The following is a 27,713-nucleotide window of genomic DNA, read 5'->3' as shown; positions in this document are numbered from 1 at the left end:
CCATTCTCTCCTTTGCTCTTTTAATCAGCTTTGGTGCCTCTTTTTTATCCTTTACCTTCTTTCTTGGCAATCCTTTATCCTTCTTAGGATCAACTTTACTACCAACATGTCATAAAGGTCCACCTTCCATATTACGATTCAGGACTCGCTTTTCCCTTGCATCTTGCTTAGGGCTTCCCTCGATAGGTTTTACAATTCCTTTGTCACCCTCTTTGATCTTTTGACCTCTTGTTACGGCTCGTAGATTAGAAGTTTCAGCATCATTGACATGTACGGCCTCAATAAGGCTGACTCCACTGCCATGAGGCAACTCCTCTACAGTAGCCTTTCCTCATTGCAGTATTTATCTTGGTCCCTCATCTTGTTGGAGATTATTCCCTTGTGTGCGATGGTTAACTAGACCTCGTTGTTTACTCCCTTGTTGGAGAGAACTGATCTTAGTCCAATAGGTAGCAACTAAGTGGCCAAACTTTTTGCAAATATTGCATTTAACATTCAAACAATTCCTAGGGAAATGTCAGCCACCACACCACTTACAGATGAATCTTGAGGGGACACCCTCTTCAGGGCATCGACTCCCTATCAAATTCTGCTGCTTCTTAAGAAAATTGATATCCACAGGTAGCAACTAAGTGGCCAGACTTTTTGCAAATATTGCATTTAACATTCAGACAATTCCTAGGGAAATGTCAGCCACCACATCAATTACAGCTGAATCTTGAGTGGGCACCCTCTTCAGGGCATCGACTCCCTATCAAATTTTACTGCTTCTTAAGAAAATTGATTTCCACAACTATTTGTCTGTATTGTTTAGAAATCATATCTAGTATAGTGCTTCATCATGTCCTTAACTTCGCCAAGGACATTAGAGGCACTCGACTCATAGCTGCAATCATCTATCTATCATCCCATCTGCCTAACTACTTGATTAGGAATTCGTCGTTGACCTACTGGGACAACATTAGGATTCATTGTTTGGCTTCCACCACTAAGTGGGCCCGTCTGACTAGCCATGGGCATATTCATACTAGGAGGGTTGGTAACATAGGCAAATTCAGCATGATACTCCCTCTCCCATTCGCATTTGACATGGGGTCTCCTTGACTCCCATTCGTCAAGGCCAAATTATTACCATTCCAATTTATCATTGCTGCATAAGCCCCTTGCAAGTGTGACTCTACTCCTTCTACTTTGGTAATAGCAGTGTCAATGTTGGCCAAAGAAACACTACTAAGTTGCACTTGGATATTGAAATCCAATCCATGGAGGAAATATTGCAACTATGCAGCAACTGGAATGGGAATATAAGTATTAAGTTTGCAAAGAACTTGCTTTAGTTTCTTGGCATAGGCCTGGACATTCTCATTTGGATCTTGGCATGTTACATTCAAGACACGCAACCAATAATGTCCACCCTTCTCACGAGCAAACTCTCTACGAAATGCCGTAAAGAATTGGGCATTGCTAGTTATGGTTCCAGCTACTAGACCGTGATACCACACTGCCGCTCTTCCTTTTAACGTCATGTTGAAGAACATCATTAGGTGTCCTTCGTCTTGGATCTGATAGTTGAACATGAGTGTTTGGAACTCCTTAATATGGAGTTCTCCATCTTCTTCTGCTAACCCATGGAAAATGGGCAAAGATGATCGTAATGCCAGTAAATCCGGTGTCTCTGCTGGAAATGCAATGGGTTGTGCCATGGCTACAACCAGATTGACAACGGGAGTTTGTGTAGGTGCAACTACACGCCCACTTGTTGTGGGTTGATTAACTGGAAGTAGGAAAGTACTAAGACTTCCACTTGCACTCGAAGAGCTACTCGTAACAATTAGGTTACTAGAACCACTGCCACTTATTTGTAGTGGGCTACTTCTTTGAGAAGAATATCGTCTGACAATCTCCAACTGATGTCTAGCCGTCTCAACACGCTCCTCTTTTTGTATTTTGGCTTGACGGTCCTTATCAAAGGACATAAACTGAATATTTGGTCCCTAAAAATCCTAGATTTGGAGCCACCGCTTGTTGACTGCTCCCAACAGACGTATCATTGATAGGACCTAAAATGGACCGGCACTGGCTATAGCACTAGCCACACCTCTGACATGCACAAGACAACCCCACGGCCTCGTGGCCAGGAGCATCTTCAGGACACATTGCCCTGCCATTGTACGTACATTTTGCATTTGTATTGTGTATGTAGTCTAACCCTTAACCTTCTCAAAATCCTCAAAGGGAGACCCTACACATTTTGGTGTAATTCACCACGTAGAACAACATAGGAGGCACCCCTCGGCTGATTGCCACGGCCCCACTGTGACCCTCCTACACCTTGGGGATTGGCCCCTTGATGTGTCACTAACACACATAACACATACGAAACAGACACCGCTCTTGGTACCAATATTATATCATTCCAGGAATGTACCAGTCCTCACTTACATGTCCCCTTAGACCCACCGTATAGACCTACAGCTTAGGTGCCTTACTCTCTCCAGCGTGGGTCATTTATAATTCAACCAATTACTATGCATGCTAAGAATAGATACCATGTGTATGATTCATGCAAATGGTGGATACCTTATTGTGCATAAACATGTATGGTTTGAAATCAGCCTATGTGTCGTGAAAAATAGCCCTTTTAATGAATTTCTACTAATACACAATGCTTCGTTACAAGAACCTAGCACCAAGGCGAACCTCGTGCTGCTAGATCCGTTATTTCCAAATAAATCGCATCCTAAATGTTATGCATAAAGGAAACAATCAGACTTTATATTATTTCAACGCTTAAACTATTGTATAACATCATCCTCCCCCTCATCGTTTAAATTTTGCTGCATTGCATAGGTGTAGAGGTTCTTTTATGTCATTTTTTTATATGTAAAAGCAAAAAATATGAACTTTAACACAAAGGACAAGGGCCAAACTGACGCTTAACCTCATGCTTCAGCCCGTCAGACATTCACATACATAGATCTCTTTTTTTCATTTTTTTCGAACGCAAGAAACCCATTTTTTCCAATTTTCTTTATTTTTTCTATTTATTTTTAACAAAAAATAGGTATTTTTTGTTTTTTTCTAATGACTAATCATTGGAACTGAAGCTCACCATTTTTCCTTATTTTACCCCATATCCACTCATTTTTCCCACTCAAAATCAAAGAAACTATCAATTTCCATCAAAATTTATGGTTTTTCAAGTTTTGAAATTTTATAATTGATGTAAATCAATACAGCTTTTACATAATAGTGATTGTAACCCTCAAACATAATGCAAGGAACATTCAAATAAAATTTCAGCTCATGTGCACACCATTTAGACCATGAAGGATAAAAAACAAGCAAAATTCTTTCATAAAATAGAGCATACTGTCTTTTTGCATGTTTCAAGTTTTTTGAATATTTAATTGGGGCTGTGTATTGACCAACCAGCCATGGATTTCAGCATAGATCTTTAGCCTTCAGCCTCCTCATCCTCTTGGAACAATCCGGTGCCTCCCGGACAAGCATCCATCTCCCGATTCTCTTCTTGATTCTTCCCATATGAAGTGTCTCTATGCAAGAGAGAGAAAGAGGAGAGAGAAAGACTAAATTATAATCAAGCCATCCAGGCAACCATTCCACATACGAAGACCGATGATGAGGAGCGAAGATAGAGAGCATCTCATGTCAAGATTGTAGGAGAGAAGGAAGGAGTCTCACTTGTAGCTTTCTTGCTTGCACAATGGGGGAATACACACAAGGGTGGAGGCTGAAAACAATTTTCCTCTTCTTAGTTGTGTAAGCCAAAAAGAACTCTTGTACATAGAAATAGAAGAACCCTATATATGGGTCTCAAACCAAACTCAACTAACTAAGGTAGCATACTAATTGAGCCACGAACTAGAGTAGATAAGGATAGCTGTCATCTAGCTATTATTCATGGGCGGTGTACCAACCCCATCTGCAACTGACAAGTCGGTGACATAAATGCACAACCGTCACCCTGGCATATCACAAGTGGAGCTCGATATCTCAACATCTCAGACATCCAAGCAGTTGGGGGGGTTGCTTTTAGGTTCCCCAACCCCCCTCTCCATCAATCGTGGCCATGGCACCCTCATTCTCAGTCTGCACAAAAAAATGGATGCCACCACCCTCCCTCCCTCCCCCCCCCCCGTAATTCATTTTTTGTTGGGCTCCAAGGAAAGCCCCCAAAAGGCATACCCTTTGGGCCCCCTAAATCCTATTTAGACTCGGTCTTTGACCCTTCGCCTTCCGGGCACTCTCGTTTCCTCGTCCGGTGTTTGATTCATGATCTGAAATTTTTTTCTAGATCATCTCAAAGTTCCCCACTACCAAGCATCTCCCAGGGTCTCGTCTGAGACACTAAAAATTTATGAAAATTTAACAACTATCGTCCAGTGGGTCTTTTAAGCACTTTTAGGCATTTTCTCTTAAAATCGTACTGATTGCAACCGCCGCCTTCGACAAAGTCTATTTTTTCCCTGAAATTTGAAATTTTTGGTTATTTTTAAGCTCTTCTCGGCATAAAAAATAATCTGTCAATGAGTACTAGAATGGATGTTGGTAAGAGTGCTTCTTAGCACTACTAATGCATTCAATTGATGCTCCTTACTGTTTGCAACTGGTAAATCAAAGAACTGAGTGTTATTGTGCTCTCCTCTAATTCATCCCAAAGTATAGAGTTGATTAATAAGCTGTGCTCCACCAAGAACTTCTCTAATAGGCCACATTATCAAGAGGAGGCTAAAAGCTCACCACATTGAAACCTAGGAAAGTAGTAAAGCTTAAATCATGGGTTTTTTGAAGAACATGACCTCCAAAATCCTATCTTGAGATATTACATAATATGTATGATTTCCAACCTTTTTCATCTCTACAGCTTCAAAGTTGGTTATCATTTGTAGGGCTATCAGTTCTACTATTTGGTTTGTACTTGGCCACCTGTAAAGGACTAGACACTGCCATTGCTCAAGGCAATAGGTAAGACCTTCCTATAATGGCCATGGCCTATGCAGATGTAAGGCCTCAAATTCGCAAGTTCAATGGAAAAGATTTCCATCCTTGGTAAGTCTTGGTAAAATATAAAATGATGGAACAAGGCTACATGCCCTTCATAAAAAAGGGACCAAAGTTATTGACCCATCTAGTTCTCTTAGTATAGAAGATGATGAAAGGGCTCAAACCATCATCATGCTTCATTTGGATGAATCTTTAATTCATCATATTGACCAAATCTCCATTGCCAAGGAGAAGTGGGATGAACTTGAAAGGCTCTACGGCGCTGCAGGGAAGAACTCCAAGATCTTTCTAAAGATTGAGTTTTTTAGCTTGGAGTATAAACAGGGAGAAGATCTAAGCAAGTTTATTTCACATATGAAGGGGTCTATGGCACAGCTGGCCTCCCCAACCCTTGTTGACTGCCCTAACTAATATCCCGAACCCAACTTTGGAAAGTACCATCCAGTCATGCCTAGATGAAGAGAAGAGAAACCATACTGGAGGGACTTTAGCATTTACTTCCCGTGAGCAAGTGTTAGTCCATACAACTTCTACTAAGTGCTCCTTCTGTCACAAAAAAGGTCACATTGTAAGCAATTGCTAGAAGAAATACCTTGATAAAATGAAGTGCAATAAATGCAAAAAGACCAGGCATATCACTAGTAAGTGTCCGAGTGTTCCAGAAGTACCTAAGCAATTGGAGGCCAACTTTGCCTCCCAATCCACAAATGACTGACTCTTTTGAGTCTTGTAACACTCTCTACCTATAACCTTCTTTTGTAGCCTGATTTATAAAGGCATGGGGACATCCTATCATGCTTTATCCAATGCCACCTGGCATGGAGGGGGGGTGTTGAGAAGTAAGCAAGGGAACTCTCCTTATACTGGAGAGGATAAGGTTAGCTAGGTGTAAATGGACTGGAGGACATGAGAGCAAGGGGAAACCCTAATCCTAACTCCTCCAGAGGCTATATAAACAGCCTAAAGTACACACTCACAGTTGAGGAGAGTGTACTAGTACCTTGAACAACTGACTAAGAAAGATCTCGAGAGCAAGGTCTTATTCTTGTACTTGAGCTCTCTCTCTCCCTCTTGTGCACACTCTCTCATGCTTCCAACTCTGATTTGCAACAATCTTTTGGGAGGATATTTCTCTTACAGTATGGCCAATCCCAATGAGATAACCTAATGTAATTGTTGATGATGTAGTGAATTAGGATCCACCTGTTCTAGATCATGATGTTGGATAGAGAGGATAGGCCATACAAGCTCCATAGCTAGTTTTGAGATGCTCTATTAGAGCTTCACATTCTCTTGAGATTGCTATGAGCTCTCTATGGATTATGTCATGGGGTGACATATGAGTCGGTTATCTATGAGGAGGCTATGTGTAGATGTGATTCTTATTCTTGGGACAAGGCTATGTAGTATGAGTTTGATTCTCTATGGAAGAACCATACATGGAACCTAGTTTTTTTGTTTGATGGAAAGCATGCATTGCCATGCATGCGAGTAGGTGTACAAGATGAAGAGTATACATGGTCATGATAAGCTACCATATAAGGCCAAACAGGTTGCAAATGATTTTAAGTAGGAAAAGGGGTCAAGATGACTACCTTACGCTTGATTTTAGCCTTTGTTGCTTAGTTGGATTTGGATCTTTATCACATGGAAGTCAAGGCAACTTTTCTACATGTGGGAACTTGCATAAGGACATGTACATGTAATAGCATAAGGGCTTTGTGAAAAGAGGTAGGAAACACCTAGTGTGCAAATTGAAAAAGAGTCTTTATGGACTTAAATAGGCACCTAGGGAGAGTTTTGATGCTTGCATGTATTTACAAGGGTATTCCTATAGTGATATGGATCCGTATCTATATATGAAGAAGACCCATGATGGTAGCCTTATTATTCTAGTAATTAATGTTCATAGTATGCTTTTTGCTAGGAGTTCTCATGCTAAGTTTGATATTTTAAAGACTTGGCTCAAAAAGAGCTTTGAGATGAAAGACATGAAGTAGGCCTCACACATACTTGGTATGTGCATTATGCTTCCAAGGAACTTCTCTACTTGTCCCAGAATGAGTACATACACAAAGTACTTGATCGATTGCACATGTAGGATGGTAAGCCTATCGGTTATCCTTTACCTTTTCATGTGAAGATTAGTCAAACTGATTGTTTGTAGTCAATGAAAATAGATGAGAGATTTGATGGGGATGCACAACGGAAGGTGGTTGAGACATGGATATGGAGGCTCAAGGTTCCTTTATTCTCTTCTTCTTCATTCTTCTCATTCTACCTTCTCTACAATCTACTTTTTCGAGTCTCTCACAAAGAGATAGACCCTTTGAACTTTAGGGAACTTTACACAACCTCTCACACAGTTACTTAATACAAGTATAGGATAAGGGCTTAGGCTTTGCCTCATTTCTCAACACTTCCCCTCAAGCTCAAAATGAGCTTGCAAAGTTAATACTCCAGGCACACTCCTAAAATACTCAAACTTATCTTTACCTAATGCTTTGGTAAAGATATCAGCAACTTGGCCATTTGTTTTGACATGGACCAAGTCAACCTCTCCATCAATGACCTTCTCTCTAATGAATTGATAGTGCACTTCTATGTGTTTTGTCGTGGCATGGTAGACTAGGTTCTTTGCCAACATAATGCTTCTAATGTTGTCACAATATATGATGACTCCACCATTAATTTCAATCCCCATATCACATAAAACCAATCTTAGCCATGACTGCTCACATACAACCGATGCAACACCTCGATACTTAGCTTTTGTACTTGATAAAGCAATTGTAGGTTGCTTTTTGCTACTGCAACTTACCATGGTTGATCCAAATGAAAATGCATAACCACTAGTGGATCTCCTATCCATAATATTACCTTCCCAGTCTGCATCAATATACCCAAACAAGGTAGGCTTTATTCCCTTCTCATAGAATAAGCCAGATCCAGTTGTCTTCTTCACATACCTTAAAACTCTTCTCATTGCATCCAAATGTGATTTACATGGTCTTAGCATAAATTGGCTAATCAATCCAATAGCATAGCTCAAATCTAGCCTTGTAATGGTTAAGTAGATAAAACTACCAACCATCTTTCTAAACATAGTCACATCTTCCACATATTGCCCATCATCAATCATTTTGATGTTCTAATCCAAGGGAGTATTCACTGGTTTACATCCTTTCATGCTATACTTTTCCAAGATCTCCAAAGCATATTGTCTTTGTGTTGAGAATCAAGCTCATGATCAGTATCACCGACATGACCGACAACCATATTTAGACAGTTGTCGTCTTAGCTGTCACTCTACATGTGTGTTCTCTACATGTGTGTTGTAATAACTGAGTCAGTCAGACTCAACTACAGTTAGTGGTATGGTCAGTTAGTGACCTAGTGTGTTTATCAATTATGTGTGATTAGACTTTAGTAAGCAATATGGAAGAATGAGAAGAAGAGAACAAGAGAGTTCACTACTCTTTGTTACAACTTCATGTCTTTGTCTCTCTCTCCCTCTGAATTTTGAACATGGTATTAGAGCCTGAATGCATGAAGCCTGAAGGCTTGGCACATTGGCCATTTGGCATCAAGACATCAGATCTTAAGAAAACATCATCAAAGGAGACTATGCCTGCAAAGCCCATCTTTTTGCAAAAGCTATATCTTGTCACAAAAATGGATTTTGGAGAAACACGTCGCAATGCCTAATCGTTTCGACGTGGTCTACAACTTTGCATAAGAAAGCTTTTTCAAATTCCTCACAAATTTTGAGATATTCAACACAGACATGTGCAGACTGATCGTTTACTACAGTAAACAGTAGGTGGTTCCATGGCATTGGTGACTTTCATCCTAACAATGTATATGCCCTTATTATCATGCATTTGAGTATGATATTGGAGTGTTAAATGCTCAGTTTTGGAGCTTATTTGCAGGCTGGAAGTAGTGAACTGGTTGATGTCTTGAATTTGAAAACAATATACCTATAGGGTTGAAGTATCTGTGATGCTTATTTGCTACTGACAAATGCTTGGATCATACCACTTGAGTGGAAGATGCTTTTTGGGATACTGTGAGTGCTGAAAGTCCAAGCTTGGACTTATTTGTTGCTGGTTATACTGGGGTATTGTCTGGTTACTGTCTCTGCAGGAAGGATACCTATCATCTTCACTTGACATGCATGCAATATATTCTAGTCACAGTTGGACATGTATCAACTCCTGCGTAGAGTAGCAACTGAATGAGATGTTCTGGGGCTGTTTTGAGATCTAAATACTCTTGTTTTGATAGAGAAAATACTATTGGTTATAGTAGTGGATTGGCTATATTTGGTACTGCTACTTGCATACCGTACAAACATTGATGCTTGTTTGGTCACATATGGAATCCCCAATGTATTAGGACATGTCTATGGTGGTTTAAGGATATTTTTGAGCTGAGAATACCCTAATTATTGCAACGTTTATGCTGCTAGTCATAACAGGCTACTTGTCTATCATCAACTATGGAAAATTCTAGTGAATGTCAACATCAATTGTTCTATGCATATGTTGATGCTTGTATGGACATAGTTTGTTGCTCCGATGTTTTGCCACTACCATAGAATGTTTTGAACTTATTTGAGCTTGGTTTATGCTCAGTTGACTGTGTTTTTTCATTGCTGGAATACAATTTACAACAACCAGACTGCTCCTGAACACTGTAGGAAACTGTTCTTGAACTACATGAAAACTATTCTTGAATTGCAAGAAACTATTTTTGAACTACAAGAAGATTGTTTCTGAACTATAGAAATTCTGTTCCTAAACTGCAGAAAAATTGTTCTTGAATTGCAGAAAGTCTTTTCCTAAACTGCAAGGAGTCAAACACTTACAAATTGCATATAGCATTGAATACCTTAGTTGCAAATATGGCAAATGCTCAAGGCACTAACAATGTCACTCAAATTGTGGGAGAGAAGCTTGATAACAAAAACTTTGCTCTATGGAAGTTCAAGATGCAAAATTTATTGATTGGTAGAGGCTATTGGGATTTATGTACGGGGGTTGAAGCTGAACCCGAATTGCTTGAATGGAATCTTATACAAGAACAGTGGAGAGCTCACCGCGAAAAGAGCTAGTAAAGTATTGCATTGGTTTTCTTTATTCTTTTGTGATGCAATGGCTATGCAGATTACCAATTTCTTTTCCCCAAAGAATGCTTGGGATGCACTCATGAAGAATTATGGTAATGTCACACATGCAAGAAAGATACATCTGAAGCAGTAGTTCAATAATATGTCTATGAATAGCAAGAGCATTCAAGCATACACAACTGAAATAAAGACCGTAGCTGACCAACTGGCTACTATTGGATCTCGTGTTTCAGAGGATGATATGATTGCAGTGACATTAAATGGGTTAGGCAAGGAGTATAAGGCATTTGATACATCTATTTCTGTGAGAACAGAACCCCCTAATTGGGATGAGTTACTTGCACTGCTGCTACATGAAGAAGTAAAGATTGGCTTAAATACAGGTTCAAGCACATCTCAAGGCAAAGACACTATCTTTTACTCTAGTCAGTGAGCTAGAGGTGGTAGAGCTCATGGAGCTTTTCAGGGTCGAGGAGACACTCAAAACACATATGGACAGTAGCAGCAAAATGCTTGGTATAGCTCAAATACGCAAGGACAACGAGGATCTGGAGCCTTTAGAGGTAGGGGGAGATCACCTAGAGGTAGAGGTGGTTCCTGGCAGTCGCATGAGCAGTCTAACAAGGATAAAGAAACAGGGATAAAGATTGTCATTATCGCGGAAGATATGGGCATATTGCGAAGGATTTCCATAAAAAGCAAGCTAATATGAAGGCAAAAGGTAGGCAACATGGGCATTATGCATATTCCAGTGGTACTTAAGATGACCAAGGAGATAGACTATTTGCTATGCAGCATGTATCTAAGAATACGCCTAAGCAAGGAAAAGATTAGAAGTGGCACATAGACTCAGGAGCATCAAATCATACGAGTCCTCATGGTGAATGGTTTGATGAGTTAGTAGTAGGGTCTCATGGATTTGTATGTATTGATGATGATACACATCATGATATTCAATATACATGTGTGGTTCCGTTGCTCATGCCTGATGGTAGATCGAATAGCCTACATGATGTACTACATGTACCTTCTATTACCAAGAATTTACTATCAATTGTGGACAAATGGCAGAACAAAATCTACAAGAAGTCAGATTCAATAGGGATGGTTGTTTTATTGAAGAATATGGCAATGGCTGTAAATTGATTGCTAAAGGCAAGAGAGATGATAGAATGTTTACTTTGGATGCATCTATCCTGGAATTGAAGGCATGCCATGTTTGCCCATGATAATGTAGTTTGGGATGTACAAATCTAGAACAAATGCATCAGTCATGTTAATGTACAAAAACTAAAAAATATGCAATAGAAAGAGATTGTACTTGGCTTGACAAAGTTCAAGTACACTGATCTTGGACACATATGCTCTGCTTGTCAGTTTGGGAAACAAGTGAGATTTCCGTTCATGAAACATGTCAGAAGTAGTTCTCAGCCTTTGCACTTGATACATTTGGATGTATGGGGTCCTTCCCATAATGCATCTTTTGGTGGTTCTAGGTATTATGTATCCTTCATTGATGATTTCAACCAATACACATGGCTATACATTTTGAAGCACAAGGATGAGGTGCTCGATGTCTTTAAGGACTTAAAGAAGCATGTTGAAAATGAACTTGGCTGTTATATCTCATGTTTGAGATCTAATGAAGGTGGAGAATATGTATCTAGAGAGTTTGACATGTACCTTGCCAAATATGGCATAAAAAGATAGCTCACATGTAGTTACACACCTCAGCAGAATGGTGTGGCAAAGAGAAAAAATCGAGTGCTTATGGAAGCTACCAGGACAATGTTTAATGAAAAGAATTGGCCAAATGTTTATTGGGTTGAAACAGTGGTTACTGCAGTTTATGTGCTAAACCGAACACCTACAGCTAGGATTCATGATTTGATTCCATATGAGAAACTGTATAGGCACAAGCCAAACATTAGTCACCTAAAAGTATTTGGTTGCAATGCCTACGTACATGTGCATGATGAAAAGAGGAAGAAGTTAGACCTAAAAGTTGTCAAAAGTGTTTTTCTTGGCTATGCATGGGAGAGAGAGGCTTACAAATGCTATGATCCATCCACTCGAGAAATTTTGATCAGCAGGGATGTAGTTTTTGATGAGCTAGCCTCTTGGTATGGTAATCCGAATGCAGTGGTCTTTGATGGATCCAATCAACCCTACTTATGCTGAAAATTATCCTTCCACTAGTACATCTATGAGTGGCCCGTGATGGTTCAGTCTCATTGGACAAGACGACTCCGTAGTCATGCTACTGCATCCACTGACACGGATATGTCAGTGAGGGGGGAGATTGGATAAAGGCAAAGAAAATATGTTTGATGATGTGACTGGCCCGCTTACATCTGGATATAAGTCACCTAGCAATGATAGTCTTGATGTTGAATTGGGTATACCATCACTTATGACGCTTGGTGTGAGGCAAAGCAAGTATGTGCTGCCTCATTAGAGGCAAGCTCAGAGTGCATTGTAGTTGAGGAGGTATGTAAGGATCAGAAAACAAGTTGATAGGCTGACATGTAGTAGGCATTCAGCTAGACATTATGCATATATGACTAAAGTGTCAGGCTACAAAGTGCCTACAAAGTTGAATGAGGCAGTTTACAGATGATAATTGGTGTGCCACCATGGATGAGGAATACGCAGCATTGGCTGAAAATGAGACATGGGAATTGGTATGTTTACCTGAAGGCACAGTACCCATTGGTTGCAAATGGGTTTATAAAGTGAAATGAAAGTCAAATGGTTCATTGGAAAGGTATAAAGCCCGACTGGTTGCAAAGGGATATGCACAACAGTATAGCCTAGATTATGAGGAGACTTTTAGCTAGGTTGCCAAGATGGCAACGGTGAGAATAGTTATTGCATTAGCAGCCTCTAAGGGCTAGAAATTATGGCAGATGGATGTCAAAAATGCATTCTTGAATGGTGACTTGCTTGAAGAGGTGTATATGGAGCAACCTAAAGGTTATGTACACCCTGACTATCCGACATGTGTGTAAGCTGAAAATGCCTTGTATGGGCTCAAACAGGCACCGAGAGCATGGAATGCTCACATAAGCACTTATTTACAGTAGCTTGGTTTTCAGATAGGTCATGTAGATCACACCCTATCTACAAAGAAGACAGAGTATGGTTATGTTTTTATAGTGGTTTATGTTGATTATGTCATCACTGGAGATGATAATCATGGGATTGCTGAAGTTAAAGCAATGTTGTATGTTGAATTCAAAGTCAAGGATCTTGGTGAGCTAAAGTACTTTCTTGGGATTGAGGTTGTCTCTACACTTCAAGGCATATGGCTATTACAAAAATATTATGCTCATGATATGTTGCTGAAATATGGCATGATGGAGTGTAAAGCCACAAAAACACCATTGGATCCGAATGTCAAACTTGCAGTTGATGTTGGTACTGAGATCGAGAATGTCACTATGTACAGACAAACGGTGGGTAGCTTGATTTACCTTACTATTACCCGTCCTAACTTGAGTTATGTAGTGGGGATGATTAGCCAGTTTATGCAGAAACCTCATAAGCCACACTTAGATGCAGTCAGGAGGATTATGCGATACGTGAAGGGTACTACTGATTATGGGATGTTTTATGAGCATGGGAAATCATTCGACTTGACAGGTTATATGGATGCTGATTGGGCTGGTTGCCTCTATGACAAGAGGTCAACCAGTGGTTACGCTTTCAGTTTGGGCAGTAATATGATCAGTTGGAGTGGTAAGAAGCGACCGACCATTGCTTTATCTAGTACAGAGACAGAAAATAGGGGTGCATCCTTAACGGCATGCAAAGAAGTTTGGCTTGTGAAATTACTACATGACTTGGTATACAATTGGACAGCAAAGTCACATTGCATTGTGACAATATCTCAGTAGTGTGATATTGGCTAGAAACCCCATCTATCATGCTAGATCCAAACACATAGAAGTTCATTACCATTTTATTAGGGTGATGGTACTTGCTGGAAAGATTGATCTACTCCATGTGAAGACACAAGATCACGTAGAAGATATCTTTACCAAATCACTTAGTAAAGAGAAGTTTGTGCATTTCAGGGAGCTACTTGGAGTAGAGCAATTAGCTTGAGCTTGAGGGGAAGTGTTGAGAATCAAGCTCGTGATCAATATCACTGACATGATCGTAGATAGCTATCGTCTTAGCTATCACTCTACATGTGTGTTGTAATAACTGAGTCGGTTAGACTCAACTACAACTAGTGGTACGATCAGTTAGTGACCTAGTGTGTTTATCAGTTATGTGTGATTAGAATTTAGTAAGTATTATGGAAGAATGAGAAGAAGAGAACAAGAGATCTCACTACTCTCTCTTACCAGCTTCATGTCTTTGTCTCTCTCTCCCTCTGAATTTCGAACACTTTGTACCAACCAAATACCATGAGGTGTATCAATGACCTCAATGCCCAAAAAATATCTCAACAAACCAAGTTCCTTTATGTCAAATTCTTTATGAAGACCATGCTTAACTTCAGCAATCTCTCTCTCAAGTGTACCTGTAATAATGAGGCCATCAACATAGATGACAAGCACAACCATGACATCCTCTGTATGTCTCACATAGAGTGAGCAATCAGCCATACTCTGCTAAAATCCCATGCTACACAAGAATCTACTAATCCTCTCACACCAAGGTATTGGTGCTTACTTTATTCCATACAATGCCTTCTTCAACTTGCATACATAATGCGGGTATTTGGGATTCACATACCCTTCAAGCTGATCCATATACACTTCCTCTTCTAAATTCCCATTCAAGAATGCATTTTTCACATCCATTTGATACAATTTCCAGCCATATATAGAAGCCAAAGCAATCACTAATCTCACTGCACTCATCTTTGCCAATGGACTGAATATCTCCTCATAATCCAATCCATATGTTTGTGCATAACCCTTTGCAACCAACCTTGCTTTATACCTTTCTAGGGAACCATCCAATTTTCACTTGACTTTGTACATCCATTTGCAATCAATTGATTTATTTCCATGAGGTAACTGCACTAAATCCCAAGTCTTGTTTTTCTTTAATGCATCCATCTCCTCATCCATAGCTTGTCTCCATTCTTTGCTTTCCACTGCTTCCTCAAAGCAAGTAGGTTCCACATGTTGTACATAAGAAACTTTATAAGCATAATGGAACTTCATGAACCCATTATATGTCAATCTATCAATAGGATATCTAACCCTTTCTGATCTCCTCAACTGAGGAGCACTACTACTTGGAGTCTCAACTGCTCTTGCATGTAGTGGCACATATTTTCCTGCACTTCTAGAACATGGAGTTTTTACATAAGGAATGCCATACTCATCATCGATAGATTCATCTTCTGAACTTTTAGCCATAGGCCTCTTGCCTTTTGCAATTTTCGCACTCTTTTGTGAACTCCTCAACCTGCCAATCCATGGACTAGAGCTGTCACTGCTTTCTACATCTTCTAAGTGCTGATTTCCAAGCTTACCATTTGTTGAAGTTTTCTTCCCATGAGCATCATCATCACTACTCTCATAAGAATCCAAGTCCACTGCAATCTTGGGCTTGTACCATGATTCATACTCATTGAATCTGATATCCCTACTAATGTAAACTTCCTTAGTCACTGGATCATAGCATTTGTAACCCTTCTTCTCATCGGGGTATCCAAGAAAGATGCATTTTATAGCCTTTGGCTCCATCTTCTTCCTCAAATTATCAGGAACATGAAAATAACAAACACATCCAAAAACCCTGAAGTAAGCAACAATGGGTGTCCTGCCATACATATTTTCATATGGTGATACATGATGAGTCAATGTTGTAGGTGTCATGTTCATGATATGTACTACAGTGTATGCACTGCCTTTGCTCAATATGTCAATGGCATATTCATTTAGTTCATCATTGCCCTAGCAATCTCTGCAATGATACGGTTCTTCCTTTCTGCCACACCATTCTACTAAGGTGTGTACCTGCATGTCACTTGTCTTTTGATTCCATGATCTCTCAAAAAAGCTGAAAATTCATATGACATGTACTCTCCTCCATTATCATACCTCAAGCATTTGATGTAGCAACCAAACTGTTTTTCAACCATAGCTTTAAACTCCAAAAATCTTTCAAAGGATTCACTTCTATGCTGCATGAAATACACCCAAGTCATTCTGCTAAAGTCATCAATAAAGGTGATATAGAACCTACATCTCCCACTCAATGAAACATTTTGACATGGACCCCAAATATCAAAATGCACCATTTCCAAATGGGAACTGCTGATTCTCCCCCTCTTTGGAAATGGTAATCTAGTTTGCTTGCCAAACTGACAAGCCTCACATACATGATCATAATTAACATAACCAAAATGGGGCAAATCAAGAACCACCTGTTTAGTTTGCATTTGTTTTAGTCTTTGCAGGTTTACATGTCCAATTCTCCTATGCCATAATTCGACATCATTATCTTGACTATGCCCACTTTCAACATACATAGAATTGTGAATGACTAGAGTATTTGCACCCAAGGCAAATCACCTACCTTTCTTCTTCCCTTTTGCAATCAATCTACCAGGCCTTCCATTTCGAAATTCCTCAATGAAATATCCATATCTATTGAATCTCAACTACATTCCTTGGTTTGCCATTTGACCCCCAACTGATGCTAAGTTCTTAGTGATTGTATGTACATAAAGTACATCCCCAAGCTTATTTTCAACTCCATCTCTAGTGACAAGTGGTACACTACCAATATGAGTAATTTTATGCAAAGTGTCATCCCCAAGAGCCACATATTCTTCATTCTACATTTGCTGCTTTGTGTCAAACCACTCAACATGATGATTCATGTGATTTGTAGCCCCTGAGTCCAAAAACCAATCATCCTCACTAGGAGGGTATGTCATGCTCCCTAATACATGTTCCATGGCAAATAAATGGCCTCTAGCAGAACCATCTCTAGGTCCATAACTAGCACCTCCATAGCCACCTACATAATGGTTATATTGAATCCTTCCTTGACCCCTAGGCATAGCATTTTTCTTATGATAACATTCCCTTTCAAAATCTCCATACTGCCCACAATAATTACATGCACCATCTCTATGTGGAGGAGTAGATCGTCCTCTACCTCTAGAGTAAGCTCTCCCCTTGCCTCTAGGCATGAAACCACCACAATCAAAGGTACCTCTATGATGTGCAAAGCTATCACCACCACGGCCATAAGATAAGCCTCTAGCTCTAGATGGGCTGCCACACCCTCTCTGATGATAAAATACACTATCTCCAATTGCATTCTTGCTACTGTTAGATGCATTCAAACCCAACTTTATTTCTTCTATGAGTAGCAAAGCAATCAATTTTTCAAAGTCTAGCATAGAGTCTCCTCCAACTGAAATAAAGATATCCAAAGATTTATATGTTGGGCCAAGTCCATTAAGAGTGACTGAAACCAAGTCATCATCATCCACTGGTGCATTTACAGATGCAAGAGCTTCTGCAACCTATTTGATTTCTACAATATAGTCACTCATAGTGCGGTTTCCTCTCCATGCTCCATGCAATCTTTGCTTAAGTTGTATTTTCCTTGCCTCCGTACATGTCCCATACATTTTCTCAATGATCTCCCATGCCTCTTTACAAGTATTTGTCTTCTTGATATGAGGAATCAAAGTCTCTGATATTCATATAGAGATCCGATGCAAAACCTTTCTGTTCTTTCCAGTCCAATTCTTGTATGCCTTCTTTTGCTCTTCAGTGGGCTCCTCAAGAAGCTCTGGACATACATCATCACCTGTAATGAGGTCCCAAAGACCTCTCCCCATATCAGAAAGTTCTCCATCCTATGACCAAACACTATAGTTGTCCTTGGTTAGTTTATCTTCAACAATCTGAGTAATTTGAGCTGTGTCTTACATTTTGATGGTTGCAATTTCAGAAAAACCAGCAGTATGTGCTGTCCCAATCAAGCATTTAACAGCATGAACCAATTCACTTCCTCAAATGGTTAACACCCGAGACCAAAAATGCACCAAAGTAGCCCAAAATTTTGTGTGAATTCCCTTCCAAGAGAATGCGTGCTATACATAAGCTCAAATGCTATCATATACATTCATACATGATTCCCATACATCATACATTGGCTGTCCGGTAAGAAACATTCAAAACGAAGCTAAAATGGTGCTCATATGACCCAAATAGCATCAAAATAATACAGGCTTAAATCGACCAATTTCCTTCCTGTTTTTTTTTCATTTTTTTGGAGCAAGAATGAAGTCCCAGTCAAGTTAAAGCTACACAAAAAAATTTGGACTTTTTCTGCTGCAATTTTTTGGCCTCCAATACGGTACCCATAAGTTACATAAAAACCTGTCTTTTTGACCTTGAAACATCCAGTTCGGTTATGCAACAACAGTGTGAAATCTCTAACTGTTGTGAACCAGTTCAGAGAATAACCTTTTTTATAAAGCAAAGAATCCAAAAACAATATACATGAGCTGCATTGATTGGACAAATGGCACCATAACGAATTTGACTCGATGTGCTCCAACAAAAAATGCAGGAGAATCATGTTGTATTACAAAGATCATGAACTGCTGAAAGCAATTAAAGAAATCAAGTGGTCCTACAACTCTTTAGGAATGTTTGAGATTGTGGGGGCCAACATGCTCTATGTAAACATCTACAAGCATTTTGCCTAGTTGCACTTGTGCTTCCCTGTTCAGATGAATGCGGTCTTCCAGCAAAAAAAGGTCTTTAACATCCACGTAATATACACCAAAAATATTCAATGCCTTCTGCACTTGGCACACTTCTTCCAAAAATTGTGGTGGATAGGGGTGATGTTCTGCCATTATGCCAACCTAAATAATGGGCAAATTATTGTCTTGCAAATATGATCGGATGTTTGTAATTAAGGCTTCTAGCCTTTGTGGGAATTCTTTAACATTCTCAATGACAAGGGTATCACTTTCCCCTTGATACCAAAGAATTGCCCACAAGGTGCCTGACTTTCTTATAGCAGTCTTTGCCAGCCTAATCATATGCTCATATAGCTTGTTCCCTTTTGCCCACTCTTTTACCTCAATGCCACCAATTGCACAAGGTGCCAAACCAATCGATGGCACCGTCTCTTCACCTGAGGCTTTGTAATGTCAAAGAATGGATGCAACAAAAACAAGGCCTAGCCCCAAACCACAAACTTTACCGAGAGGAAGAAGATAAGGCGAGCCAAACCCTCTACATCATCATCATCTTCTTCTTCTTTCTCATTTCGTCTATGGCCCCAGAAGAATGGAAGATATTCGTTGCAACTACGAAGTACAATGAACCCTGCCACAAAGGATGCACTTTTGGAGCATCGATTGATTTGTTGTGAGTGATTTAGATAGGGATTTGTACCTGATTTTAATGGCGGATAGCAAGCATTCTAGCTAGTGTAAACCTCAATTCGGCGAGCTCCTCGCTCCAATCTTTTACTCTCGTGCTTATGCTCTAAAACCAACTGAAAATAGATGAGAGATTTGATGGGGATGCATAACGGAAGGTAGTTGAGATATGGATATGGAGGATTAAGCTTCCTTTATTCTCTTCTTCTTTATTCTTCTCATTCTATCTTCTCTACAATCTACCTTTCCAAATCTCTCACAAAGAGAGACCCTTTGACCTTTAGGGCACTTCACATAGCCTCTCACACACTTACTTGATACAAGTATAGGATAAGGGCTTAGGCTTTGCCTCATTTCTCAATAGTCAAATAATAAGAGCCAAGATAGCCGAGATTCCATATGCATCCACAATGAGCAATTTGATGTATGCCATGATACTCATCTTAACATAGCATTTGCAATGGGAGTTATGCCATGTTATATGGATACACCTAACAGAGGCAACATTGGGATGCTATGAAAGATATCAAAGTGATACCTTAAGAACATTGTAGATATGTGCATTTGCTATGGTAGCGAGGATACAGGAGTCATAGGTTCCACTAACTCAAATTATGGAAGGCATGTCAACAGTAGAAAGTCCATCTTTGGGTATATTTTTACCTATGTTGGAGATGTGTCTTGGATATCCAAGGTGCACAAGTACACGACCTTGTCTACTATCAAGGCTGAGTACATTGCAATCACTAATGCTTGTAAGGAGGCCCTATGGTTAGGCCATCTAGTTGCAAATATTGGTATGACTACAACTCCTACACTATATTCAAATGCCATGTAGTTGGCCCCTCATAATCTGATCTCACATGCAAAGACAAAGCACATTAAGGCGCACTATCACTTCATCGGAGAAGTGGTAGACAACAAGTCCATTAAGCTTGTCAAGATCCCTACATATATGAATCTTGCAAATCTACTCATTAAAAGTCTCCTAATTGAACGATATATCTTTGTTAGGAAGTTGATGAGAAGGATGAGATGATGTTTTTCCTCATGCTATTGAACTCTATGTATATGTTTTTCTTTTTTCTTTTTTCTTTTACTCTTAATAAAGGCACACTAGCCTTTAAGTGGGAGGTTGTTAGGGGTTAAAGGCCGCATATGCCTAACCGTCTACACGTACTTGTATACAGTAGCCGCACACCTATACATTACAGGTAGTGAGCATCTATCACTGTTACTTGGTTCTTTTTTTTCTTTTTTCTTTTTTTTGTGGTAACAGAATAAGGGAAGGTGAATCAAACATTGTGACTGTTAGAGTTCCCACAAACCGGTCTCTCTCTTCTTGCTTGAACCTCCATAGGTCTTACTCTCTTCTTATTTGCTCGTGCTTCCCTCCACTCCACCTTTCAAGAAGACACACAAGGTATGATTAATAATACTTTTTCTATAGTTAAATGAAGCTACACTACAAAGGATTGAGTCTCATGCATGACTAGAAGAACTTCCTAATGGGTGGCATGAAGAAATACAAGAGGAACTAAAGAATGAAGATCACAAAGAATATTTCGAGTTATAGGGATTAGAACCATACTAAAGCTAAAGTTGGAAAATCAAGGATTGAACTAGATCTTACATTACACTGCATGTACTATAGCTTAGGAGGCCTCTTATCATGAGTTTCCAATATGCCCAAATGCACAACATGTGATGTTTACATTCCTAGGTTGGCATGTCATCAACAAGGGTTCCACACATGTAAGGGACCCAACTTACTACAAGTGAGGATACCTCTCCTCATGGCTCCTTGCATGCCCTTTACATATTTCTATTTGAGCACTTTCATGAACAAGGATTCCATGTATGCAAGGACCTCAACTTTTGAAAACCCTCTTTCTTTTAAAAGGGGGTGAGGGTGGTTTGTGTGTTGTGGTTTTTGAAAGATGTGCACAATTATGAGGGCACTTAAGAGATTACAAAAGAAGTCATTGACTTGTCCTTCAATCAACAAATTAACCCAATTTGAATATATCTCAATCAAAATTTGGAAAGGTGAGAAAGGTTAAGAGATTTTTATTTAAAAACCTTAAAAACAACTACACTCTCCACAAGGGATGAGATCAATTAACCAAATAATGTCCAAGTATTTGCCTACTATTGAAAAAAGATAAGTAAAGAAGTTTACAAAAAGCTTCGAGTGCTACTACCTAGTGTTTGCCCTTGCTATAGAAAGCATTCCACTAATGATGCAAGTGCGGCCCTAGTTTTATGCGAATCATGTATATAAAGCGTTTGAAGTTTTTCGATTTTCTTTGTCACTTTTCAAAGGTGGTTCACAGGTATGCCACCATGTCTTGATATGTCCAATCAACCGCCTCTCTCAATTAACCAAATGCAAATTGCAATGTTGCCACACCAACCAAGCTCTTCCAAAGATAAATATAAAAGCTAAGACAAACTAACCATTGCAGCAGTCCTGCAACCACCCTCTCTTGTCTTCCTTCTATGACTACCTCCTCTTACAGTCTATCAATTACGAACATAATCTGTTGCTTCTGGTATCTTGCAACGAGTTGGGTCTTCTCTCGTCATACAACATGCAATACACACAAGAAATTTTAGACATATTCCCACATTGTGAATTGTGACAACGTCACAAGTTTCTCCTCAAGAGGCACAGCATACATAGCTAGGTTCAGATGAGGGCAGGGCACTGCCTCTTACATCACAAGCTTCTGCTCAGGAGGCACTGCATCCTGTGTTCTCTGCCCCCCACGCACCAGGCATGCAGTTCCTCCTCAGCAGAACCTCATGATATTAAACACTAAAGGAAAAAACAAAGGACCATCCACTTGTCCCACATGGGACAATGTCAAAAGCTTATTGCGAAGGTCTTGACACATTGCCTTGACTGCTTGCAGAATCCAAGTGCCTCTTATTGTAAGCATGCTCATTCTAGCTTCTGGACTGAGGCACCTGATTAGAAAGGGCACTGAATGCAGCGTGCTCCCAGACATTGAGCCATTTAATTAGAGAGGGCAGGGGATGCAGTGTGCTGACCCAAACTTCTTCCTTGCATTCACATTCGGGTACACATTACGCATCGAATTTGAACATTCATTTTGTAAGTAAATTCTTAAACAGATCATGGGCATTGATTAGAAGACTTACAAAAAGAATTTCAACTATAAATGGGCAAAAGGAATTTTGTGATTCTACTGCCCTCAGTCCTCATATACTCTGCATTCATCTGTCTCAGGGTTTGTTTTACAGAAATCATCCAATGGGTCTCCAGTGCTTGCTTTCTCACTGCCAGGCCACTTGTCTGCAACAAGGTGGGCAAGGTCTACAACTCTTTGACTGCACACAGCACAGAACCAGGATCAGTTAGAATTCTCAAATGCCCATTTAACATGTCACAGCATGTATGTGCACATTTGTCCCTCATAAATCATTGATCACGCATTCCATCAGCCAAATGATGTGCACATTTGTCCCTCATAAATCATTGATCATGCATTCCATCAGTGGTGTGATGAGGATTTTGAATCCTATACTGAGATAATCTACTCCTTCAGTCGATATTTTATTTGATGCACTCAGCATTGGAACTGATGACAGCTCTATGCTCTACCTGCATGGCTGCAACAAGGATCTCCCATAAAGCTTAAAGGTCAAAGTTTTTGACAATTTTCCATGTTGGAAAAGGGGCTGTTTTCTCTAGTTTTTCCTTTAGTGCTTAACATCATGGGCTTCTGCTTAGGATGTCCCCGACTGTGCCTAGCTAGGTATGTTTTCCTAATTCACAATGTGGGGATTTGTCTAAAACTTCTTGTGAATACACTTGCTTATTAGAGCTAGACATGAGGGGCACTATGAGCTAGAACTATTGGCATGCGCAGAGTTAAGACAAGAGTTACTAACACTTGCATATTAGAGCCAAAAATAAGGCAAACTACGAGGAAAAACCATAGATATGCAAAAAGCTATTCTAAGTCAATAAAAAGCATTTTGCTTCTAATTGTGGATTGAGCAAAAACCATAGATATGCAAAAAGCTATTCTAAGTCAATAAAAAGCATTTTGCTTCTAATTGTGGATTGAGCATTTACCTGTATCCCCATTCATTGTCATACCAGGCAACAACCTTCACCATGTCATCACCCATGACCATCGTGAGTGAGGAATCAACTGTGGAGGAGACATCTGAGCAGCGGAAATCAACAGAGACCAAGGGGACATCACAGACTGCAAGAATTCCCTTCAAAGGACCTTCAGCTGCCTTGCGGAAAGAATTGTTGACCTCCTCAGCAGAGACACCCTTCTTGGCCACATTCACCACCAGGTCTACCACTGACACATTGGGGGTTGGTACACGGAGAGCAATACCATTGAGCTTTCCCTTGAGTTGTGGCAGCACCAATGAAACTGCCTTGGCTGCACCTGTGCTTGTAGGTACTATGTTCAAAGCAGCAGCTCGTGCTCTCCTCAGATCACGGTGAGATGCATCCAGCAGCCTCTGCAAGTCCACACAAAGTGCAGATGAATACATGCGCATCCCCACAATCCCAAGTCTTTACATCCCGATTAAATCCAGTATTAACCTTTTCAAGGACAGAAAAAGATACCATGTTGTTAAATCTCACTTTCACAATTGCAACAGCACTGGCATTCTATAGATGTCTATGAGGTCCTAAGTTAGAATAGCAAATTTAAGATCATATGCTGTTATATATGTGATAGTTCCAAGTACATTCGTGATGCATAACTAAGCAGCCTATACTATGTTGTTAAATCTCACTTTCACAATCACAACAACACTGGCATTCTACAGATATCTATGAGGTCCTGAGTTAAGAATAGCAAATTTGAGATCATATGCTGTTATTGAGCTGATATTTCCAAGTAGACTTGTGATACATAACTAAGCAGCCTATGTATACTATGCGTAGGTTAGAATAAAGCCAAAACCCCTTTTGGGAATAGCAACAGAAATTGAAGTTACGGGTGTCACCTGGTCACCAGTGTAAGAATGGGTAGTGGTCATTGTACCCTTGACAATGCCTGCAAAAGTCACAATGCCATGTTAAATTATAGTAATTTAGGTAGCCAAAAGGATACAGATGGTAAACAACTATGACTGTTATGTGCGCTTGCTTATAGCTGGCAAAGAGAATACACATGATGGAAATAACTGTAACAGGACAAATTTGTGCTTGATTATACCTAAGTCACGAGCCCCAGTAATATATTACCGAGACAAATTCATGCAACACATCACATAATTAAGAATGTTGCTATAACAAAACATTTATATCAATCCACAAGTCAATGTATTGGAGCATGTTGTTTATAAGGTATATAAACTTCTGACCAAATTCTTCATCCAGAACTTTGACAAAGGGAGCAAGGCAATTAGTGGTGCAGGAGGCATTGCTGTCGGAAACAACATGAAGAGCAGTTAGATCCTTTGATTTAGATTAGAAACAATCACTTAAACATTTTGATGGTCACTCTGGGTGCACCTGATAATGTTGGCAGCTTCATGCGAGTAGTCACCTTCATTCACTCCAACCACATAGGTAGGAATGTCTGCACCCTTAGCAGGAGCTGTTATAATGACCTTCTTGGCTCCTGCTTGAATATGCTTGCCAGCTCCAGGTCCATCCACAAACACTCCAGTACCCTGCAGGATGAAAAGCAATGTAACAAGGAAAAGAATCAACAACAGAGAAAGACTAAGTGAGACACGTACAACTTGAGAAGACCTCGCTCAGTCTCTCTGAAATTCCAGATAGCATAAGCTAGTGCAAATGAAACATCTACGAATGATTTTCAGATCTACAACATGACTGAGTGACTCACAATCCCTTCTGCTGTTGCTTGAAGTGTCATCTAAAAGCTTTAACCAACAGCAAAAGAAATCATGCAGCACACTGGCCCATAAAATTGTGCATAAGAATTCAGATCCTTTAAGCTCTGCACAGTTACCGGTAGCTCAAACAAATACAGTAGAAAAGGTAGCAAGTACCTCAATGACAATGTCAATGCCCAAGTCAGCCCATGGAAGCTTGAGGGGATCTCGATTAGATACAACAATAATGGGCTTGCCATCTACAGAGATGGTGGTGTCATCCACGATTTTTACATCAGCCTTGAAAGTACCCAACATGGAATCATACTTCAACAAGTGAGTGGCCTGCAGTCCGTGTGCACATGGGTGTAATTAGTACAAGGACCGCTTCCAAAACTGCAAATTTAGACAGCCTCTGTTCCTTCTGATGTACATTATTCCAGAATGAGCAAATTCATATAGAGTTCGCTTGGCCTAACATTGTGTCACTAAAATCTGAGGGGATGACTATGATGTGTGTATCTGCATTTGAATCAAGACCTAGGATGAGAATTACATTCTTGACACCTCCACTGTCATTCACAGCAATCACGTCAAGAGGAGAGTCCTTCCTGCCATGCCAGCACCTCAAGAAGTTGCGACCGATTCGGCCGAATCCATTGATTGCAACCTTGAACTTAGCCTCTGTCTCACCTTTGATAGCTGCCCCACTGCTGGCCTGCACAGCAAGATGGTGCAAGGCATGCGGTAAGATGAGTCAAGATTTTATATGTTTAAAGGTCAAAAGAAGGTCAAAAGAATCAGCAAAACCCAATTCTAAATAAGCTCCAACGATGGCTCTGGTTGCCAGATTTGTATTTGATGAAGCCATTGATATGCAAAAGATTTCTGCGTTAGCTGGGCATATGTGCTGAGCAAGTCCAGTAATACCTTTACAGAGAGTTGCCTCGTGACCACGTCGAAGAGGGTGCTTTCCCCATGGTATCTGCAGAAGGTGATGGTGGAGGATGATTTGAGGCCAGAGAACTCCCCAAGATCAGCCCTCTACAAATGCAAAACAAGCGCAATGGGGAAACAATCTTAAGACAGCTAAGATCGAATGGAGCTGGACCTAGACCTTCCATCAATGCCCAAAGTAAAATATCAAAAATCAAAAGTTCCAAACGATTAGCTAATTAAGCTGCACTTGCCCTCCATCAAAGTAATCCAATCCAAATGCTTCACTAATTAAGCTGGATTTAGGCCTCCCAAAAACCAAAACTAGTTCAATCCAGCTGATCCAATCAGACCAATCCGAGGCCCGAACAAGAAACCCAAATCATTTCTCAACGCAATGAATCAGGTTAAGAGTGGGAAACAATTACTAATAAGACTCCATACCCCAACTTCGTGTGACAATACCTTGGAACAATAGGTGCTGACGACAGATGAGGCAGCCATAGTCACTGGAGCATCCGCCTGTCTCTTCTTTCTCAGTCAGGTTCGGAAGACTTTAACTCGTCCAGGCGCACGAATTCAATTACTTTGCCTCTCGTCTCTGGTATGGATGAGGCTGTTTCCTGATTGCCACGTGTGTGGCTTCTTTTTGCTTCCTTTTCCCCTATTCATCATCCTAGACAGACCTTCGTAGCACTTATTTTTGTGTGGCTCTTGCCACCTTTTCCTCCCTCCCACACCCCCCCCCGCCCAATGATGACCTTATTGCAATCATTTCCCCATTCATCTCTACACAATATATTGGACTTGCCCGAGAGTGCCCACTTGTGCACATCAAGGCAAAGCCCTAACCCACTCTTCAAAGGGGAGGGGCATAATGCCACTTGGCAGTAGAATACTCATTCCGATTTTTGCAGAATACTCATTCCAATTTTTGCAAGCAGCAGACAAATTTTGGCAAGCAACAAACCCCACCTAGCATCATGTAGAATCACGATGTCGAGGGATCTTCCGTATATGGCCAAAAGTCACAACACTTGGGTGAGAAGAGGTCAAGACATGGAGAAAGAATTCCAAACTTGTTATAAAGATGAGAATAATTGATAGTTATGAAACAGCAGTTCAAGGTGTAGGGCTCAAAACCAATCTGTATTTCGTATAGAAGCATCCGAGAATTATAAATCTAAGACATAACCAACATATGCATCAATATGGGATCCATATTTCATCATGGACATGGCCAATATTAGCCCAAAATTCGAATGCGTCTTCATGTTTATGAGGAGATTGCATATAATGCTTTTATGCTCCATGAACAATCCTATTCTATAATAGCCCATATACATACAAAAATCCTTGCACAAGAGTAAG

At 40.1% G+C, this 27,713-nt stretch overlaps 1 protein-coding gene and 1 pseudogene across 3 annotated transcripts; both read right to left on the bottom strand.

Annotated features, from left to right (window-relative positions):
* Nucleotides 1–17,972: 17,972 nt before the first annotated feature.
* Nucleotides 17,973–22,570, bottom strand: LOC148036957 (putative carbohydrate esterase At4g34215; annotated as a pseudogene).
* On the bottom strand, nt 22,174–26,965 carry GAPB (glyceraldehyde-3-phosphate dehydrogenase B subunit). 3 transcript variants are annotated; one of them, XR_015690538.1, is made up of 10 exons: nt 26,808–26,965; nt 26,337–26,450; nt 25,963–26,124; nt 25,584–25,751; nt 25,078–25,238; nt 24,927–24,988; nt 24,567–24,616; nt 23,665–24,071; nt 22,725–22,913; nt 22,174–22,625 (listed from the first exon to the last, which is right to left on the bottom strand). XR_015690538.1 is itself a non-coding variant. In XM_087675888.1 (9 exons), the coding sequence occupies exons 1-9, from the start codon at nt 26,844–26,846 to the stop codon at nt 22,778–22,780; spliced, it is 1,299 nt and encodes a 432-aa protein (XP_087532014.1). In that variant the 5' UTR covers nt 26,847–26,965; the 3' UTR covers nt 22,674–22,777. The 3 variants fall into 3 exon arrangements, 1 of the variants encoding a protein (XP_087532014.1); XR_015690539.1 differs by having other exon boundaries at nt 22,174–22,621; XM_087675888.1 differs by lacking the exon at nt 22,174–22,625 and having other exon boundaries at nt 22,674–22,913.
* Nucleotides 26,966–27,713: the final 748 nt, after the last annotated feature.

Source organism: Lygodium microphyllum, chromosome 4 (genome assembly GCF_053477565.2).
Source record: "Lygodium microphyllum isolate KBCC chromosome 4, Lygodium_microphyllum_v1.1.10, whole genome shotgun sequence".
NCBI lineage: Eukaryota > Viridiplantae > Streptophyta > Polypodiopsida > Schizaeales > Lygodiaceae > Lygodium > Lygodium microphyllum.
This window is presented reverse-complemented; position numbering and strand designations above follow the sequence as displayed.

What these genes read in the sequence shown, in the direction of transcription:
- GAPB (XM_087675888.1), bottom strand. Translation starts at nt 26,846, where the DNA reads ATGGCTGCCTCATCTGTCGTCAGCACCTATTGTTCCAAG. An exon ending in CGAGGCAACTCTCTGTAAAG is followed by an intron (nt 26,125 to 26,336) that starts GTATTACTGGAC and finishes CTTGCTGTGCAG; the next exon opens with GCCAGCAGTGGGGCAGCTAT. An exon ending in AGTTCTGGATGAAGAATTTG is followed by an intron (nt 24,617 to 24,926) that starts GTCAGAAGTTTA and finishes TGACTTTTGCAG; the next exon opens with GCATTGTCAAGGGTACAATG.